Source organism: Tympanuchus pallidicinctus, unplaced genomic scaffold (genome assembly GCF_026119805.1).
Source record: "Tympanuchus pallidicinctus isolate F22 unplaced genomic scaffold, pur_lepc_1.0 scaffold12, whole genome shotgun sequence".
NCBI classification, from domain to species: Eukaryota; Metazoa; Chordata; class Aves; order Galliformes; family Phasianidae; genus Tympanuchus; species Tympanuchus pallidicinctus.
This window is the reverse complement of record NW_026294637.1, coordinates 13786411-13805431: the sequence shown is the minus strand read 5'-3', so window position 1 is coordinate 13805431 and position 19021 is coordinate 13786411. Positions and strand designations below refer to the sequence as shown.

General features: G+C 37.4%; 1 protein-coding gene across 2 annotated transcripts in view; it reads left to right on the top strand.

Moving 5' to 3' along the window:
* The window catches only part of THSD4 (thrombospondin type 1 domain containing 4), a 258583-nt gene that overhangs the window by 232248 nt on the left and 7314 nt on the right, over nt 1–19021 (top strand). For both annotated transcript variants that reach the window (XM_052671768.1, XM_052671769.1), the window contains exons 11-17: nt 503–745; nt 1398–1527; nt 3142–3346; nt 4400–4573; nt 14129–14302; nt 16583–16762; nt 18420–18564. In XM_052671768.1, coding sequence (XP_052527728.1) covers nt 503–745; nt 1398–1527; nt 3142–3346; nt 4400–4573; nt 14129–14302; nt 16583–16762; nt 18420–18564 — 1251 coding nt within the window. The remainder of the gene's footprint in view (nt 1–502; nt 746–1397; nt 1528–3141; nt 3347–4399; nt 4574–14128; nt 14303–16582; nt 16763–18419; nt 18565–19021) is intronic.

The following is a 19021-nucleotide window of genomic DNA, read 5'->3' as shown; positions in this document are numbered from 1 at the left end:
TCCAAGCTAAATTTGGACAGATTATGATCTTGATTCTGAGCTGTGGAGAGGTGTGCTGTGTGTACCAATAGGAAGTTCTGAAGGACAGTAGGACCAAACTCACTTGTAAATTTTCTGCTTTTACTGTTCATGCCTTGACAAATTTCTAAGTTTTTATGCACGCTGTTCGTAATGAAGGACAGCTGTACAGTGATGTGAGGAGACACAGAATACAGAGTATGTTACAAAAAATGCTTTGGAAAACGTTGACAGGGAGCATTAATTCTACAGTGTGATTGGAGAGCCTTCTGTTCTTAAAGTGTTTGCTGGCTAAGACTTGGCTGTTTTAGTATAAAACAACACAGTCTTCATAGACCAATGTTAGAAGTCTCTGCATAAGAAATAAAAGCTGCTTTCATGTTTAATGATACTCCAGTGTACTGATTATTAGTGGATGAAAACAGACTAGTTGCACGTGAGGTTCATTATGTTCCTTTCTTTTCAATACGCTTTCCATCATCAGGGGAGCCCTTGAATGGTCAATTAGAAATGCCTGAAAGTACAAATCACAATGAGGAGGATTTGCATAGGGAGACAGACACTATCACTGGACAGTCAGTTGGAACTTTCCCAGTTATTCAGCCAGGAAGATTTCCTTCTCATCAGCCAGAAAACCAGGTGCCTGCTGTGCAGCTATCAAGACAAAACCGAGAATACAACTGGAAACAGATTGGAAAAACTGAGTGTACCACTACATGTGGGAAAGGTAAGTGCTTCACATAGCATTCACAGAAAATAGATACAGCAGAATTCTGGTGTTGGAGAGGAGAAATGTGGAAATCTGTATTATGAAGTGCACTTCAATAAAACAATTTAAAAAACTGAAGTACAGAGTATATAAATTAAAAGGAAATGCAGCATTTGCTTCTGGAGGTGAATATTTCAGGATTTTTTGTCAGGCTGCTCTTTTACACCATTGATACACAGCAGCTTTCCTCAGTGCTTTTTGTCATTCCTTGTACTTCAGTTTGGCTTCTCCAGCTTTTGTCTGATACACTCTTCATGCTTTTTGTATCTTTGTCTACATTTTTCTGATCTTTACAGGACAGTTTTGCAAGGCTTCCATCAGATCTTTACCTCCTTGAATGTTACTGGAACAGAAATGAGGTGTTTTCTTAGCTTTCCCTACAATGCTGTGCTGTACTTTCTATGTACTAAGCACTTTACTTAATATTACAGTGTAAGCAGTATAGCTTTCAAGTATATTTGGAAGTTTTGGATAAAAACTTAGTGTGAATTTCCTTTTGTTACGCTGTGCTTGTTATGCTTTTCCTTTCTGCATCTGTTTTGGATTCTATTGCTATAAAAAGCTTATATTGCAGAATTTTTTGCCATCTATCATCTAATCTTCATTTCAGGGTCCCAGTACCCAGTTTTCCACTGTGTCAACAGAGTCACACATGAGGAAGTTCCTGAGAATTACTGTGACAGCAGCACCAAACCTATTCCTGAAGAGGAGGCCTGCAACATTTTCCCATGTCCAGCTTTGTAAGATACTGTGGTTTAAGTCAAGAGAAATAATCCAGTGTCATTGCAGTTTTGCAGGAGAACATCTGGAGTAGGAAACAAGTTTGAACTTCTAGGCACTGTGCACTTAACATTATGAAGTGCAGAGTGTATTTTTTCCTTTAGTGATTTGTCTTCATCCATTTTCACTGTAGCAGTAGCATTCAAAGGAGTCAAAAGGGAAGTTGTCACCAAGTGAGCCGAGTAATTTCTCAGTTTTGTGTGCTTATTCAGGTGTACACGTTACACCTGTGGTCTCTTTATGGGAATCTTTTTTATACCAAGTGACAGCCTTCTGCAAATACTTGTCTAAAGAGGCTCTGTAGGTTACATCACCTCATGTGGGATCGGTGGGCTGCAGTACCTGCCTGTTCATTGCATGGTGCCATATTTAAAGATGAGATTTACCTGGTAGAACTCACAACAGCCCCCTCATAAACGTGACCTCTCTTCTGGAATTCAGTAGTTGTTCAGCTCCGCTCAAAGACTGGATTTAAAAGTGGTAACCATTGCTTCTAGAGCTCCCAATATCACAGGCTCAGGTGTGATTCCTGTGGAGCAATTTACTTGGAGATTTTTTCTATTGTAAATCATTTTTCTCAAGTTTTTCTTTTTGACAACTCATTAATTCCTTTTTTTCTTATTTCATTTTTTTTAGAGATCAATATCAAGAATATTAATAGAGATATGTAAATGTTATTTTAAAATAATATTTGTTTGTAATTTTTTAATATCAAAATACAAATACTATAAAGAGCACAGGGATTTTACTCATTCTCCACAGGAGTTCCATAATAAAATGTTTGAACTATTCAGATATTTCCCTTCCTTATGTGTTATGCCTGAAACTAAAATTGAACAGGGAAAATGTAATGTTTATACAAAAAGATTAAAGAAATGGAGTGAAATCTGTGCTTTAATTAGAAAAATGTATCTAGGGATTTTTTCTTCTCTCCCTGGAGGTGTTTGAGGCCAGGTTTAATGGGGCCCTGGGCAGCCTGCTCTAGTATTAAATAAAGGGAGGTTGGTGGCCCTGCATGTGGAGGGGTGGTTGGAGATTCATGATCATTGTGGTTCCTTCCAACCCAGGCCATTCTGTCATTCTGTGATTCTGTATTCAGTGATCATTTGCCATTTCAGTTTTATTGTTGAATTAATGCCTATATGGAATAAGTAATTTTTGTGAGCCTTTGCTGAACTGAGTTCAGAAAACAAAAAAATGCAGTATGATTTAAATTTTTAGAAAGTATCATTAAGGCAGAAATATATATTATGGATAGATTCTTTAAAACTAAAAAGAACCATACAACAAAACAACACAACTATTAGTGACTCGGTGTTTGTAATATGCTTTGAAACGTGAATTGTGCAATCTGAACACGTGCTTATTAGTACCATCCATTACAGCTAGATTGTTTGTAGGATATAATGTTATCTTCATAAGTGGTTGTTTTGCATGCAGAATTTTAAGTATCGTCTCAATTAGAATCATGTCCTTAGAGTGTTACTGGGATTAGCATTAGATTAATCTTATGAATCTTATGAAAAAGCTGCTCTTTTTTTTTTTTTTTATTCCCTTTTTTCCCTTTCCCTCAGTTGGGACATAGGGGAGTGGTCTGAGTGCAGCAAAACATGCGGCCTTGGCATGCAGCATCGACAGATCTTATGTAGGCAAATATATGCCAACCGTACCTTGACAGTTCAGCAGTACCGCTGCCATCACCTGGAGAAACCAGAGACCACCAGCACTTGCCAGCTGAAGATCTGCAGTGAGTGGCAGATTAGGACAGAGTGGACTTCAGTAAGTATGACTGATTAGTTTGGAGCATAAAAACCTCAGAAAAGAATATGTATTTTCTCAAACGGAGCAGCAATTAAAAAGTAAATTTGATTTTCTTTAAAGCAAGGAAGCAGAATGTGAACAGCCCCAGAAATAAGGAAATACTAGTTCAGAAGTAACCTGCGTGAGTGTGACAATTAATGTTTTCAAAAGGTGAAAAAGAGTGGTTGTGTAGAACAAAACACACAGATCTCTATGCACAGAAGCACTTAAGCTTTCTGAACAATGATTACTTTTTAAAAATACTCTATGAAATGAAGTTAAAAGAAGGCTAGTAGGTTTGCCTGTGGTGAAAAACCGATGGCTTTTCTTAGCATATGGAGTTTAGTTAGAGGACTGATATGTGTTAAGTATAGAGACAGTCAGTAGTAATTGGTTTGAGGCTGTACTGAGGTTCTCAGATAAACATGAATAATACAGTTTTGAGCTTTAATTTCTTTCTTGTTTACAGAGTTTCTGGCCAACGTGACAACCATCCTCAATACTTCTATGGCCATTGTAGGGAGGGGAAGTATTCCAGTGTGATAGGTGTAGTGATAAACAAATCTCTTTCAGTTAGACATGAAACAAAGCAAAAAACTTTTACAGAGCTGCTGAGTTGTGTGAATAGACAGACCATGAAAAGTTCCAGAAGAAAAGAGAGCAGAAGGCCTTACCTTTTAACAGGGATTCAAAAGATGTTTTTCTTTTCAATTCTCTACCTTTGTATCTGTGTATAGACCAAGATCAATATTTTGCGGAGTACGTCACTGTGTTATTCAAATACTAGCAGCTCAATTTGATTAGATACAGAAAGGCTCATTGCAGATAGGATTTGATTTTATGTTTTTCAAATACGTCTATATAGTATGCAATAGAATGCTCAGACTGAAAATATGGTTTTGAAACTACTAACTTGTTTCTATTCCCCATTCCTAAATCTAAGATGGTTAGTATGTTATTATCAGTGAATGAGCTATGTATGAAGTGATAGATCTTGTATAGAGTCCTGATGCAAACTACTGTTTGTTACAGTGTTCAGTACCTTGTGGAGTGGGGCAGAGGACTCGAGATGTGAAATGTGTCAGCAATCTTGGAGACGTTGTTGATGATGAGGAGTGTAACATGAAGCTGCGGCCAAATGATATTGAGAACTGTGACATGGGACCTTGTGCTAAGAGCTGGTTTCTTACAGAATGGAGCGACAGGGTGAGGCTTCTCATTGTCTTTATGTACTGCAAAATCTTCTAAAACAACTTAAATGTATCAGAATTTTAAAAATATATAAATGTATCTGGCCATAGGAGTGAACATATTTTCTATGTTTGTGTTTGCTCTGTAGAATAGGCAAGAACGTACAAAAAACAAGGATCTCAAGGGCACTTTGGGTCTGTGTTAGATACAAGAATGCATAGGTCATGAGTATGTGGCTGAACGTCTGGATTTAGCATTGATCTGTGTCTGAGCTTCCCAAAATACTGAGTGAGCTGAGATTTATTGCTCTGCCTTGCTTAGCCCCAAGTCTTAAGCTTCAGATCTTAGGAGTTTCCCTACTGTTTCTATAAGTGATGGAAGTTTGAGGTCTGATGTCTGGCTTTAAGTTGAAGCCATAAAACAATTTTCCTATAGCTTTTAAAAGAGGAGAGCAACTTCACAAACTCAGGAAAGGTTGAATTGAGACTTTCAGTATTTCATGAATATAGATATTTTTTAATTCCAGTGAGTCTGACTCTGAGCATGAAAACCATACAATGTGTGGTGATGTACCTTGTTTTGTTTCACGCCTGGGTTCCAAGACGTTGTTCACTGTTGGTACTCGTGCTTTCATTAAAAGGCTGAGGAACTTAAGCTAAGACAAAATTGGTATTTTGGTCTTTCTCATGGATGACAGCATATCAGATTCCATCTACCCACACGCCAAGTTTTCACTCTGTATGAAATCCTGATTATATCTCCCTTTTCTTTGACTGATTGTTTTGGCAGGCAAATACTTTCACTTATAGAAACATGACGATTTCTTAACTTCACAGGTTCATTATTTATATGATTTTAGTAGAATCTCCAAAAACCAGGAGTTTTTGGAGATTCTGGATACTCAAAAGATCTGCATCACCTTTCAGATGTAGAGAAGGGTGAGGAACTTCACAAATTATAACAATGTTAGAAAGACTGATCAAGTTTTGCTAAAATTAGAGACCTGCAAAACTTTCAACCTCCAGACAACTCAACTACATTTTATTAAGAAAAGATCTATTCTTGCGTAGCAATGGCGGGAAGTTATCAATTGAATTACAGGTATTGGTGGAAATGGGAAAGATTTTACTGTTGAGTAAATGACTTATGGGGGAGAGGAGGGAAAATATTTGCAGCTACCATCATCAACTAATGCAGTTCTATCACATAAAGCACACACATTCCAATGAAGTTTCTAGAATCCATTTTTTTTTGTTATCCCACACTGACATTTTGTATGCTGCAGAATTAAAAATACTTTCTGTAGCTGAAAGCTGGGACTGCAGAATGTTACTATGCTTATTAGTATCTATTAAACGAGACATAAAAGTGAAGTAGGTAATGTAGAAAATACCAGAGTTTTTGCCTGCAACAAATGTCTTAGGGTCAAAGAGTAAATAATGGATTTTTTACCTTCTCAGATTTTATAAGTGAACAAATTAATTACTTCCAAATGCTTGCTACTGTTGCTGGCAATATTCACCATCGTTTCTGCCAGCAATTCGTTTGGAGTTTGATTCTAAAAGAAGAATGGAAGAAACAGCTCATTTCAAGAGAGAAAAAAGAAAGAAAGAAAGAAAAAAAGATTAAGATTGGAATGTGCAGAATCACACATGTCGTGGAGTGAAAATGGGCATTCCTGGTTGTATGGGCTTTGTGTGTAATCTCCCCAAAAAATTCTTTAAAAAATACCTCAAGCCAAGCCACATTTCAGCAGTAAGCATAGATCAGTGATGGGCAGCCCACAAATGGTTCAGATAAGCAGCCAAAAGTTCAGATGGTTAAAGAAACCTTGTTCAAACCTGTTGAGTCTGCAAAACTGTGGTGGAAATGTCACAAGAACAGACCTTCATTGTGAGATTTATTACATGCTTACTTCAAGGCCCAGATGTAAATACCACAGAACAGTCTCTCCCATTGTGTTTTGACATTATGGCTGTGGCCAGAAATGAGAGGTAAAAGAATCTATCTTGACTTTTGAGAACACAAAGTTTAAAATGGTTGAGCTTAAACTTGATTACAGTCATAAGAGAAGGCCTGATCCGTACTTTCCTGATCCTGTTTTGCAGACACTTAGTGTCTACTGGTGCATATGCAGCAAGCAGAGCAGAGGCGGGTTAAGTGCAGCTTTCTCTTTCAGCACAGGATGGATCAACGTTGCCCGTACAGAATTATGCAATGAATGGGGAATTTCAGCAGAGATGTGGTTAATTTTTGAAGCCTCAAGAAAGGCAGTTTGTTAACATAAAAATGATGCTGTGCTTTACTGCTGGTGTTCTAAATTTCTCAATTTGATAACTGAAAGCTGTTTATCCTTAAAAAACAAACTGTTGTATGAGGGCTACTCCAAAAGTAATGCCTCCTGTTTTATGATGTTGGTTCATTATGGCTGATGTGGATGTTGGTGGTGTGCCAGTAGAGGGTGAACCTTCCTACCAATATTCTGTGACAGTTTGCCATGTGATAGATGACAGCAGAGGGGCAGCCTGACAAAATGGTATCTGACATGGTAGTATGAATGATGCAAAGAGATGGAATTGAATTCCTTCATGCAGAAAAAAATGCAACCATTGACATTCACTGACATTTGCTGAATGTTGATGGAGACCAAGCAGTGGATGTGAGCACAGTGAGGCAGTAGAAGATGCATTTTAGCAGTGATGACAGTGACAGTGAGGCGTCTCTGCTGGTAAAAGACTTTGTGAACATGGCATGCAGGCTGTTGTTCATCACTGGCAAGAATGCATAGCTAATGGTGGTGACTATGTTGAAAAAGAGTGTTCTGTAGCTGACAATTTTCTCCACCAAGTAGTGTTCTTGTGCTTTTTGTATCAGTTCTACTTTCCGTGGAAATAAATAGGATACTTAATTTCAGAACAACCGACATATTTGCTATAAATTACAAGTTCTTTTATTTGTCCTTGAAGTAGTTGTAAATACTGTATCCTCATATTTCCCAGGATCTATTTGAAACAGACTTTTTTTACTCGTTTCATTGGGAAAGAAAGAGTACAGGCTAAAAGTCTCTAGCAAGACTCATCTGACTTTGTACGTGCCCATATGTAGTACATTTATGTGTACATTTGTTTCTGTATCTTCAGTATAAATGAAGAGGATTGGCTTTAGCTTCATGGCTTTGTCTTCTACATTATCTTTAAATCTATTTACCTTTAGGCAATCTAGGCAAACCTTCATGATGTACTTAAATGCATTTGTGTAAGGATGGCTTCCTGTTTCATGATTCTCTTAGGATGGAATGCTGAATTAAAACTGCAGAGATCCACCAAACTGCATGCTTTAATCAGCAGAGTAATGCTAGTGAACCTTACTGAACTCAGCAGCAAAACTAGATTGACTGGAGTTGATGAGATTGTTGCAAACATTTCACATGACTGATTGTTTGACAGCTCTAATTTCTGGAATGATTACTTCTCCTATGGCTCAGAAGCAGAAAACTGGGTCCTTCTGATTTACAGCAGTGGGAGATTCATCAGTGTTTTCTGCCAACTATCTGCAGCATTCTCTTCTTGCATTTTTATTCATTGCTGTCTCCTCTGTTCATTTGTTTGTCATTTTAGATTTACAGCATTCTTAGAAAAAAAGCCAAAGTACATGTTAATGAGATTCTGAGGCCAAAATAAACTATAAAGAAGAAAGAAAATGTTACTCATCAGGAATCACAATCCAGAATGATCAAACACATGCTCTGCATTTCAGTTTTTTTAAAAGGAGTAACTGCAATGCTTCCAGTATGCTACAGAACACTTCTGTATGTCTTTCGTTAGAGAATTACAGTGTGCTTTCTAAAAATCAGTGCTTTATTCCTCACACACCCACAATGTTACCTAACTGGTAAAGGTGGGCATGTTGACCGGTCAAAGGTGGAACCACTGGAGCATATTGCAGCTCACACTCTTCTTTCCCAGTTTTTTATTAAAATCCGTAAAGCTCAAGTAAAATCTCCTAGATCCTGAAAAGATAAAGGCAAAGAGACCACCATGGAGCTTGTGCAAGTGTTTTGCTAGGTTTTATTATCGCTGTTTCCAATTTAAACTGAAAACAATACTAAATATCACTTTGTGTGGATTTCATGTGGAAATCATATGAAAGCAGAAGTTCCTTATGCATAAATTTGTGACTAACCTCATGATTTGCAGAATGAAATGCATAGCCAGGAGAGTTTTGAAGGAGACATTGATAGAAGAGTGGCCAAAACCTACAGAGAATGTTTTTTCTTCTCCTCAGCTGATCTCTCTTTGACGAAATTCATTTGCTTTAGACTTTCTAAACTACTTCTAACTGCCAAAACCAAAGTGCTTTGCTTAAAGGTAGATAAGGGAGCTCTGGTGAACGTGCAGTGCTGTCATATCTTTGGTTTTAAAGGAAATTATGCAGAGATTAGAATTATAGTAAGGCAGGCTAGTATTTAATCACACAGCAATTAGATTAATTACAAAGATACCTGGTGTTCACAAAAATACTAAAAATACTTCTAATGTTTGTATAACCTGCTGTTTCATGTCTCCCAGAAATCAAACTAAATCAAAATCATGTATGAAGGCACTGCTGTTTCCAAGGTCAAATATTTTAAAATCTATTGTTCTGTTTTTTCCTACCACTATTATGCCCATCACTGGATCTCTGTCTATTCACCTGTCAAGAGCCCCATATAAGCCTTCATCTTGTTTTGGGAGATCTAACACATGGATGAGACAGCCTTTTACTTCAGTGACCATTGTTTTCTCCTTGCTGCCTTACTGGCCTCATTCAAGCAAATTGATGTCATCATCCAGAGCCCAAAACTGACAGCCTTCTTCACTTTTTACCTCTTTGAATGTGTTTGAATATATCTGAATGAATGTGCTCTCTTTCTTAAATCCTATTGGAAGTTAGATTTGCCCATATACTCAACAGTACTAAATTTACTGGTGCTCCAGTGTGGAAGTAGAAATCAAGTCCAAAAGCCTTCTCAGCAGGATTAATTATTCAAGCCCAACTCTGCAGTGACATATGTAACCTGTTTCTGGACTTTGAATTTTGATTGCTTTCTGTAACTCATTAAGTTTGTGCATAGATGCTCACTGTAGGGTTTTAGATAAATAGATAAAAAGCCTTCTGCTTTGTCCAGTTTGGTAACCTGAAGTGAAACATGATGTGAAAGTCACGACGGCAGGGGCCTTGCCAGCTAGGGCCACAGCATCCCAGTTCGGTAGCCAGAGCAGCCAGATGCACAGGAGAGTTCAAAAGAGAGAAGATCACGGTGATGAGGCAGGTCCAAGCTGAAGACGAGAAATTAATCCAAGTTAGGTCCACTGACAGTAACCAGAGTCAGACATAGACCAGAGATCTAGGCAGGTCCGTGGTGAGGAGACAGGGTTCAGATCAATCTGGGAAGCAGTTCCAAGGGTGAAGGGTCAGTGAGGCCCGTGGCAAAGCTGTGGCTGAGGACAAACACATTGGAATAGAGCTCAATGGGAGTCCCTGGGCCCATGAGCTGGGGGTGTAGGTGGAGACCGTGGGCAAGGCTTGCAAGGGCCGATCAGCCCTACCGGTGCTCTGAGACATCCTATCACTTCAAAGGCTGGTGCTGTCTATTCTGAGCTGGAATACGTCAGAGTTCATTAGTAATACGTAACTAGCAACAGTGTTAGCAACCACTTAAAAGGGAAATATCAGTGCATATGTAGAAGCAATCATGGTCCCGCTGAAGTGTCTAAGCATATTTCTAAACTTCTGTTACCTTGGAAGGATAGTCTGCTGGACTAAACTAAATGCAGGATGAGTTTGACGTCTGATCCAGCGTCTACTGTATATGTTGATGCACTCTGAAGGGAAATCATTGAAGTAACAGTATCTTAAAGTTTGGCAGTACATAAGGATGCTTCAGACACAACCCTCTTTTTTTTTTAAGAAATCAAGACTGTTCTCAACAATGTTAATGTTCTTTGCGTCCCGTGTCTTGGAACTGTGGCTGGAACTGAGCTTCTGAAATCATGGCTCTTAGTTTTGTACTGATAAACCAAAGCTTACAAAATCACTCTAAAATGTGTTATCTGAGAGAATAATGACTGCAGCCTTTTCAGAAAGCAAATAATGCTAAGATGTTTCATAAATCGGTCTTCAATTTCATTTTTTGCAGTAGTGTAACATCGATAGTACAATGCATTTTAAATACTGTATTACCAGGTAGGTGTAGTAGGCAAATCCTGCCCAAATTGGGAGATGTTTTTCAGGAACAAAATTGGCTATAACTGGGCAGAAGAACTCTGGAGTTGGATGGTAGGTTTGTTTCTGATTCTTTCCCATGAGTTATACTTGTCCCAGTGGAGGGCAATGAGTAGTACTGATGCATTAGTGAAAGGGAACTGGCTTAGTTTCAGGGCTTTTACTAGCTCAGCCATTCCCTGTGGAAAGGACAAAATTTCAGGCTTCCACTTACGGTTTTTCAAGTTAGCAGCAACTAGCCTCATATTCTTGGTCTGATGTCAAAATTGTTTTCTGGCAGCTGTCAGAACATTGATATCTTTTTTATTCTTTTTTCTTTTCTTTTAACGGGGATGGAAAGCTTCTAAAACTGCACTGATGAAGGAAGGACAACCAGGAAGACAGGAAATGACAGACTCCTTAAATTAGGGAGGGTGTTCCACAGGCTAACCTTTTTGGAGGAATTTCTGCCAGTTAAAGCAAGAAAGTGAAACGAAATATCTTTAATAATATGATCAGAAAAGAGAAGTTGCAGATTGTGAAAACTCTTTTCAGGTTTTGTAACAAACCATGCCATACTCTGTTAGGCTGTGGCAGTCACTGTGTATTAATGTGACGAATCAATGGCACAAAACTGAAGATAGTGGGTGTGTCAATTGCAGAAACTAAAGGGAGAGGAATATTATCCAAACACTCCCTACTAAATTCCTTGAACTTTGGAAATCATGGCTTTCACAGGGAAGATTTTTATTGGAAGGAAGAAAAAAAAAAAGTGGGGGGGGAATGGGTGGAAGCCTTAACTCTGAAACATGCAGGTTTACGTTTGCTGCATAAATCCTCTGAGGGTAGCTAACCTGTAGTAAAATCTTATGGTCGAGGGTGGGGCAATCCAATGCCTTCCCATTTGGAATTTCCTTTGATATGTAAGCCCAGTTAATACATAATCATTTAAAACATAATACTGTGGGGATTTTCTGGATTAATTTATTGACTAAACTTATTCTCAGTTCTGTTTTGTTTGCAAGGCAGAAAAATTAGATTGTCAAATGGAAATTACTGTACAAACAAGAAGAGTATTTGCAGAGTAGATGCAGACCTCTCTGTGCATAATGTATTTGAAAAACTTCCCTGGATAAAATACGAACAGGCAGAAAGCTTATTTCAGTACAGTGGGTTTGAAAGGCAGCCATTTATGAGGCTCAGTTAATCAGTTTACCTAGGAGTGGAACATTTTGAAATAGGTTTAGTTTAGGTTTAGTTTACGTAAAGGAGAAAATGTTCAGTGCTAGCACAATGTATATCATCCCAGTATTTGCAAAATGCTGTCAATTTACCTTGGAAAGACCTCCTCAGTCATCAAATTTGGTTTGCTGAGGAGCTGAGTCTATTTTACTCTGTCTGTATGAAAATGGAAAATTTTGTTGTGCACCACCAACGAGAAATATGAAGTTCATTATGTTACTTGTAGGAATCATTTAAGAGATGCTCAGTTATTTGATTTTGCAGATGCAGGAAGAAGTCATTCCAAACTGTGAGCAGCTTTTTCCTACTCCTGTGGAGTACATAAGCATATCTTCAAATTCTGAATTTCTAGTTATTTTCTATATTTCTAGTTATTTTCTAGTTATTCCAGAATTGTAGATTACTAAAAAAGTACTTGTAAGAAGTTTAATTACTTTTTAAAGCTTTCTAGGGATTCCATTTCAGCAAGACTTTGTCCTTGTGTTTGAACGTCTTGTCAAAGAAAGTGACGTGGTGACAGGAGGAAATATTTTTCTTTACTGTATCTGTTGAATAAATATCACATGACTACATGTTTCAGACAAATAACCAGTATTATTTGGTGCTAGTGATTAAAGATTGCTTTGCAGCCAATTGTACGTTGAGTCACTGGTGTCTCTGAGAGGTGGGGAAGAGCTGCGTTGGTCGGTCTGCTTATTGGTAGCAGCATCTGCTGTTCTGTACTTGAACTATTGGATGTGAAGCCAGTGGGAGCCAACTCAGTTCTGTGTCTCATTGCCAGTCCTTAGAATTATTCTTACTTTTATTTAAAAAGAAATATCTAGAGCAACATTGATTCACAAAGAACATTCTGTTCATTGTGAAAGTAATGCATAGCTTCTCCTAACTACTTACTTTGTATCTTGAGAGTAATATCTGACACATCAATCAAACGCATGTTTTCTCCCATACTTTACTCTGCATACTTGTGATTTTCTTTGCACATATAATTGCTTGTAATTATTTAGATTCAATTATGCACACACCTTTTAGCAAGCTGCATGTATTTTGACTTTATTTTCATGGTCTAGAGATAAAATATCAAATGCACTTTCTTGGGCATTACTCTATTCCTGAAATGCCAACAGTTTGATGTTACCCAGAACAGTAGATATCAGTCTTTCCCGCTGATGTAGGTGAATAACCAGGCTATAGGGGCGTAGAGAGTCCTGATAAATGGAGTTTGTTGTGCACAATTTATGAATTGTTATCCTGTGCTTTCCCAAAATGTGTGACATACAAATCTGCATATCATCGCTATTTAATAAAAGCTTACAAAATTTAGCAGTGAAAATTTGGGAATGGTGAATATTAGTTATTGGGATTCATATGAGCAGCATGCAACATTGAATTTAAATAAACTTTATGTTCACTTCTACTAGAACTATACTTAATAACTTACAATTAGAACATGGTAGGTAACAAATAGTGACCACTAGCGTTATTTGCAGAGGGCTTACCTCAGTCTTTGGAAACTACTTGTCACAGAAGTTTGCATTTTCTACTTACTGTGCTCTTGTGCTCTATCAACTAGCAATGTGGAAAAGTTCCAGGATGGGCAATGCTGTTGTTTTTTTCCCAGTGTCAATGGCACTTACTCAGAGTCTTCTTCACCTTGTCCTTTTTTATCAGTGTAAGAGTTCTCCTGGCTGACAGCTTGAATGGCCAGAGGAGAAACTCACAGAACTGCTTCCTGAAAAGCTGCTAGTTGAAACTGTCACTTCTCAGATGCATTAATTGCTAGGAAAAAAGTGTAAAATTAAAATTGAAAATATTAACAGACAGGAGGATGGAAGGAAAACTAAGAATATTTTTAAAAGCTACAAAAAATATTCTTTTTTCTTCAAGTTCTTTCATTTGTGATTGTAAAGGACAGATACTAGTTGTCCTGTACTAAAACTGTAAGATGATGTGCTGCAATTGAATTACAAGTAAAAGTAATTGATCTTTCATTAATTTGTTCTCCATGGGTGTTGTTCCTTCTCATTTCATTGTGCACTCTGGAAAATGTACTGCTGACTACTTGTTATGTCTTCTCCTCCTCAGTGCTCTGCAGAATGTGGTGATGGGATCCGCACACGTTCAGTGGTGTGTATGACCAATCATGTCAGCAGTTTGCCTCTGGAAGGCTGTGGCAATAACAGACCCTCTGAAACAACTCCCTGTAATAATGGACCCTGTGCTGGTAAAGTGGAGTGGTTTGCTGGGAGCTGGTCACAGGTAAGCTTTACATTTAACACATCTTTGTGCGTTCTGCAGGCATTTTAACAACAGGAAGATGTGTGCCCTAAGATATTTCTACATCTCTGAGGAATGCTTGGATATTTTTTTCTGTATTTTACTGAAGTAATGTTCTCTGCTTTTCTTCACCTGCTTTTTTTTTTTTTTTTTTTTTTACTTTGATGAAAATAAGACTGTCTTCTTTTCCTCCTTACGTTAATTTTTCTCTTCTACTGACCCAGCATATTTATGAAATGAGATGTCAGAAAGCTGTTAAGTTAGATCCTTTGTAATCATGTATATCTATGGATCTATGGATATAGACAATAGCCAAAAGAGGCAAAATAGTCTATAGCAGTGACTAAAATTGGCTTCTGTTCTGCTGTGCTGAAGAAAAGAACGAGATCTGGTTAGTGGCCAGTATTGTGATGTTCCTTTTTCAAGGTAAATAGTTTCCTTGATCTACACATCAATGTTCTTTCTCATTCTTACTAAACATTTCTGCTGTCAGAATCAAAGGAATTTCAGAAGCTGACAGCTGGTGCCCAGGCACTGATGTCCCTTGGTGTAGGCTTTCTGAGCTACATGATGGCTGGCACCTATATTTCTTCAAATTCTTAGAGAAAAGTCTCTTGGCTATGCTGTTAACTCACTGCATTTCAGATTCCAGTTGGTAAGGAGTTGGAAATTAAACTGGTACAGCTGAGATGGACATTTACATGCAAATGCTTCCAAGTGTAAGTGATAATTATTTGTGTTGTAGAACAGTAATAATAACTTCAGATATAAAACATGCAATTTTAATAACATAAAATTTGAGCCTTGTTACTTACGCTGCTCCATGCAGGTGAATAGGAACATTGTACCCATTTGTGTTATCACTGGGAGAAGTGTGCAATTTGGTCATTCTAACTCTCTCCATTCTGATCTGAATAAGGAAGTTTCTTTCCTCCTCAATTTCCTGTTCTCTCAAGTCTAATTCACCTTCTTTGTTTGTATGAGATGGCATTATGTTTGATGCATAGCAATGGAACAATGTATTTGCTGTATAATATGTGAAAGAAGTATCTGACAATGTCTGTTCTACCGGCCAAGTCCTGACTTTAAATATTGCAATGAAAGCAGGCAGTAGAGCAGAGCAGGGAGCATTGGTGGATGATGTTCTGCATTGCGCTTCATTAGACACTCTGTTGGAAGAACCATTAAAAGAGAGACGTGTTCAGTGTTAAGAGGAAGTGTATTACATTATTTTGTATAGAATTCATTTAGGTGCATTCATTTTTGTTCATATTGCATCTTGGACAGTATCACAAATTTCACTCAATATGTATATATATAAAAACAGCATTTACATGTTTAGGTCTAGAATAAGCCTTTGAAAGTCGTATCCCTTTATGCAACAGAGAAACTCATAACTAGAACCAACACTGCAACACACAGACACTTGTAAACATGAAAAGCACTTTCTGGCAGATCAAGGCATTTTCTTTAAGGCAGAAAATGTGGGGATATGTAAAGCTCGAGAACGGTGCTCTAACTTTGGAACCTCAAAGACAGGTTCAGTGCATGCAATCCTGCTTTAGCCAGAAGCAGTAACACTGTTTATGAAGAAAGTAAGTTATGCTTCTCTTTTCATTAGAAAGATTCATGTCCATTTCTATTTGTAGTTATAGGTAAAATGAAACTTCCACACTTCTCCAAATGCACCATTGTAGTCATATCTCCTAGTCTTCTCAACAATAATTAGATATGCATTTTCAGTCTTCTGTAGCATTTGGAACAATTACTAACAGTACAGTTTTAGCCTTTGTAACCATTTTTAAGATTTAAAGTTCAGTATATAATACCTAAAACTTATAATCCGTTTTCACTTGGTTGATTAAGTCATTACTGTATCCAGTAGCATTTTCTTGTGACTAGTTCCTAACTGTGACTGCCTAACTGGTAAGTACTTATGAAATACTTTACCCTTCACCTTTGTCCTTAAGTCATACATACAGATAAATTAATTTTACTTAGGAGAGGACCTATTAAAAATAGGTGATGAGTTTTGGTTGATGGTGACTAAATATGTTAAAAAAAAAAAAATAGGAAGTAAGCAATGGTTTGTTAAGTTCTCCTGGTGAATATTAAGTACGTGTGTTTGTGTGTGTGTGTGTGTGTGTGTGTATTCTTTTATTTAAGGAACAGGTGATGTGGACAAATACATTACTTCCGCAGTGAGTTGAAGGACATAGTAGAATAACAAATCCCACTACTTTTGTGTTCTCTGATACACAGTGCTCTACTGAATGTGGTGGTGGAACTCAACAGAGGGAAATCATTTGTGTCAGGAAAACTGAAGGCAATTTTGATGTTTTGAACCCCTATGAATGCTCATATTTGGAAAGACCTCCCAGCCAGCAATCCTGCTACCTCAAACCCTGTGGATCTAAATGGTTTCATACAGAATGGAGCACAGTAAGTCTGCCATGCTTCTCTATGGCTTGTTTTGTTTGATGTAAGCATGCTTACTCATGATTCAGTGGAGCTTATGCTTCAGTTTGAGTTCCAAAGTGAGGAACTTGGGAAAATTCCTCATCCAAGTGAAACAAGATTGTCTTTTTTTCCCCACTTTCAGAAAATGTTCAACTATTGGACTGTCCTAAGGCAGCTCTGGAAGGCAGAGAAGAAGAAGGTAGAATGATTTTAGCAAAATAAATCTGATGAAGGAAATCCTAATCTTTCTTCCTTATTTTGCAGATGTGTATAGATGTTTATTTCAAAGTAAAGGTGCAAATTACTCTCATTTAGTTGTGATCAGAATAGGTGTTTCAGAGCCCCCTGCACAAAAACTGTCCAGTTCGTATCTTCAGCAGACATTTTATTTGATCCAGAATATATGGCATGACCTGTCCAGTCACGGAGATTTAGTGGCTGGCTACTGCAAAATGCTGAGTTTTATATATATTATATTGTACGTAGCCTCTAGATTCTGTCTTGGTTCCATTTTAGGTACTTTAAGATCTCTACAAATTGCAATTGAAGCTGGGTTTTTTTTTTTGCTGTTGTTGTTTGAGATAGGATAAGTACAATATTCTGTATAGGCATACATTGAGTAATCACATAAAAAACTGAATGTATTCTTTTGTTTTTGCAGAAGGTTCTTTCCAAATTTCGGAAGAGCTGTATGTCAAGTTCAGAGAACCTTTTAAGACTTTACTATTGGGAATATTTCAGCTTGCTACAATACCTGATTTTATGGTAGTGACAAGTTGTTTTTGCAGTTTTGAAGAAAGATAACAAACAGAACACCTATGCCAAAAAAAAAAACAGAAAAGATTCTGATTACTTTGGGGTGATTAAAGTTTCAATAATTAGAAATGACCCAGGTTTAATTAAGCTTGTGAGCATTTAGGTCTTACTGGACAGTGAGCCAAAACCTCACTCAGACAAAATTCTTAAAGTCAACAGGGGATTTGCTTCAGTGATAATTTGTGTATTAATTGACTTTGGAAATACCAGGACTGGCAATTAGAAAAGTCTTTGGCTTTGAAACAGATTTTGAAGGAATGCAGAAATATTTTCTTTAGAAATTAAAAGAAACCTATAATGCTTAGTAAATCATTGTGCTGAAAGAATTGGAAAATAAGCAAGCACTGGAGAAACAGCAATTAAAATGATTCCTGACTGTGTATCAATGGAGGCAAAAGGGCAGTGAAGGCAAGTGCAGTCAAGTAGTTCAGCACAGGAAGTTGTTGGAGTAAGGAATATGAACCTTGAGGGAGGAGTAGATTTGGGAGATATATATAAATAAGCAGAGAGAATAAGTCTAATTAGAGAAACAGGAAGCTAACAAATTCAGAAAGGGAAACATTCTTGGGTGCTTTCAGTTGCAGAATCTAGCATAATTATTTGTTCAGTTGCTCCCCCAATGTAGACAAGAGTGGGTTTGAACTGTAAAGGAAATTGCACCTCTATGTGAAGGATTTTATAGTTAGAAACCAAAAAACTACAGAAGTGGAGAAGTTGATAAAAGGCTACAATGGTACACATGGATGTGCCTTTCAGGATCCCATTTTTGTCTCTGTATTAGCAAAATCTCATACAACCTTTGTGAACATTCTTTTTGTTGCAGTGTTCCAAGTCCTGTGAAGGAGGATTTAGAGTTCGAGAGGTACGATGCCTATCAGATGACATGACAACCAGTACTCACTGTGATCCACAACTTAAACCTGAAGAAAAAGAGCCATGTAACACACAGGACTGTATCCCTGAAATAGGTAAAGTAGAGGAACTTTGTGTTTCAACCATGGAACTCCATCTAGTGGAGAAAGAGGTTGTAGAGATTTTCTTTCTCAAGTACAGAGTTTTGTTTTTACACAAACTTTGGCTCTTTTCTGTGGTTGAAAGAAGGTTTTTGTTTTCATTTTTGATTAAAAATTCTTTTTTCTTTGAAGTACCTAAAAAATTGGCTTTCTTTTAAAGTTGCCAGGAATGTGAGAAATACGCTTTTGTGGAAGTGGCCCAAACTGGTGTTTTTATACAACTTCCTTGCATTCTCAATTGTTTCACTTTGCGGATTCTTGAAATAAACAAACAAACAAACAAAAAAACCAAGAACAAAAGATCAGGTATCATATAGTGTGTTTGGTAATAAGTTCTATAATAAACAATAACATTACATAGAATAAACAATAACATTTAATGTTTAATGTAAGAACATAAATAGAAAGCACT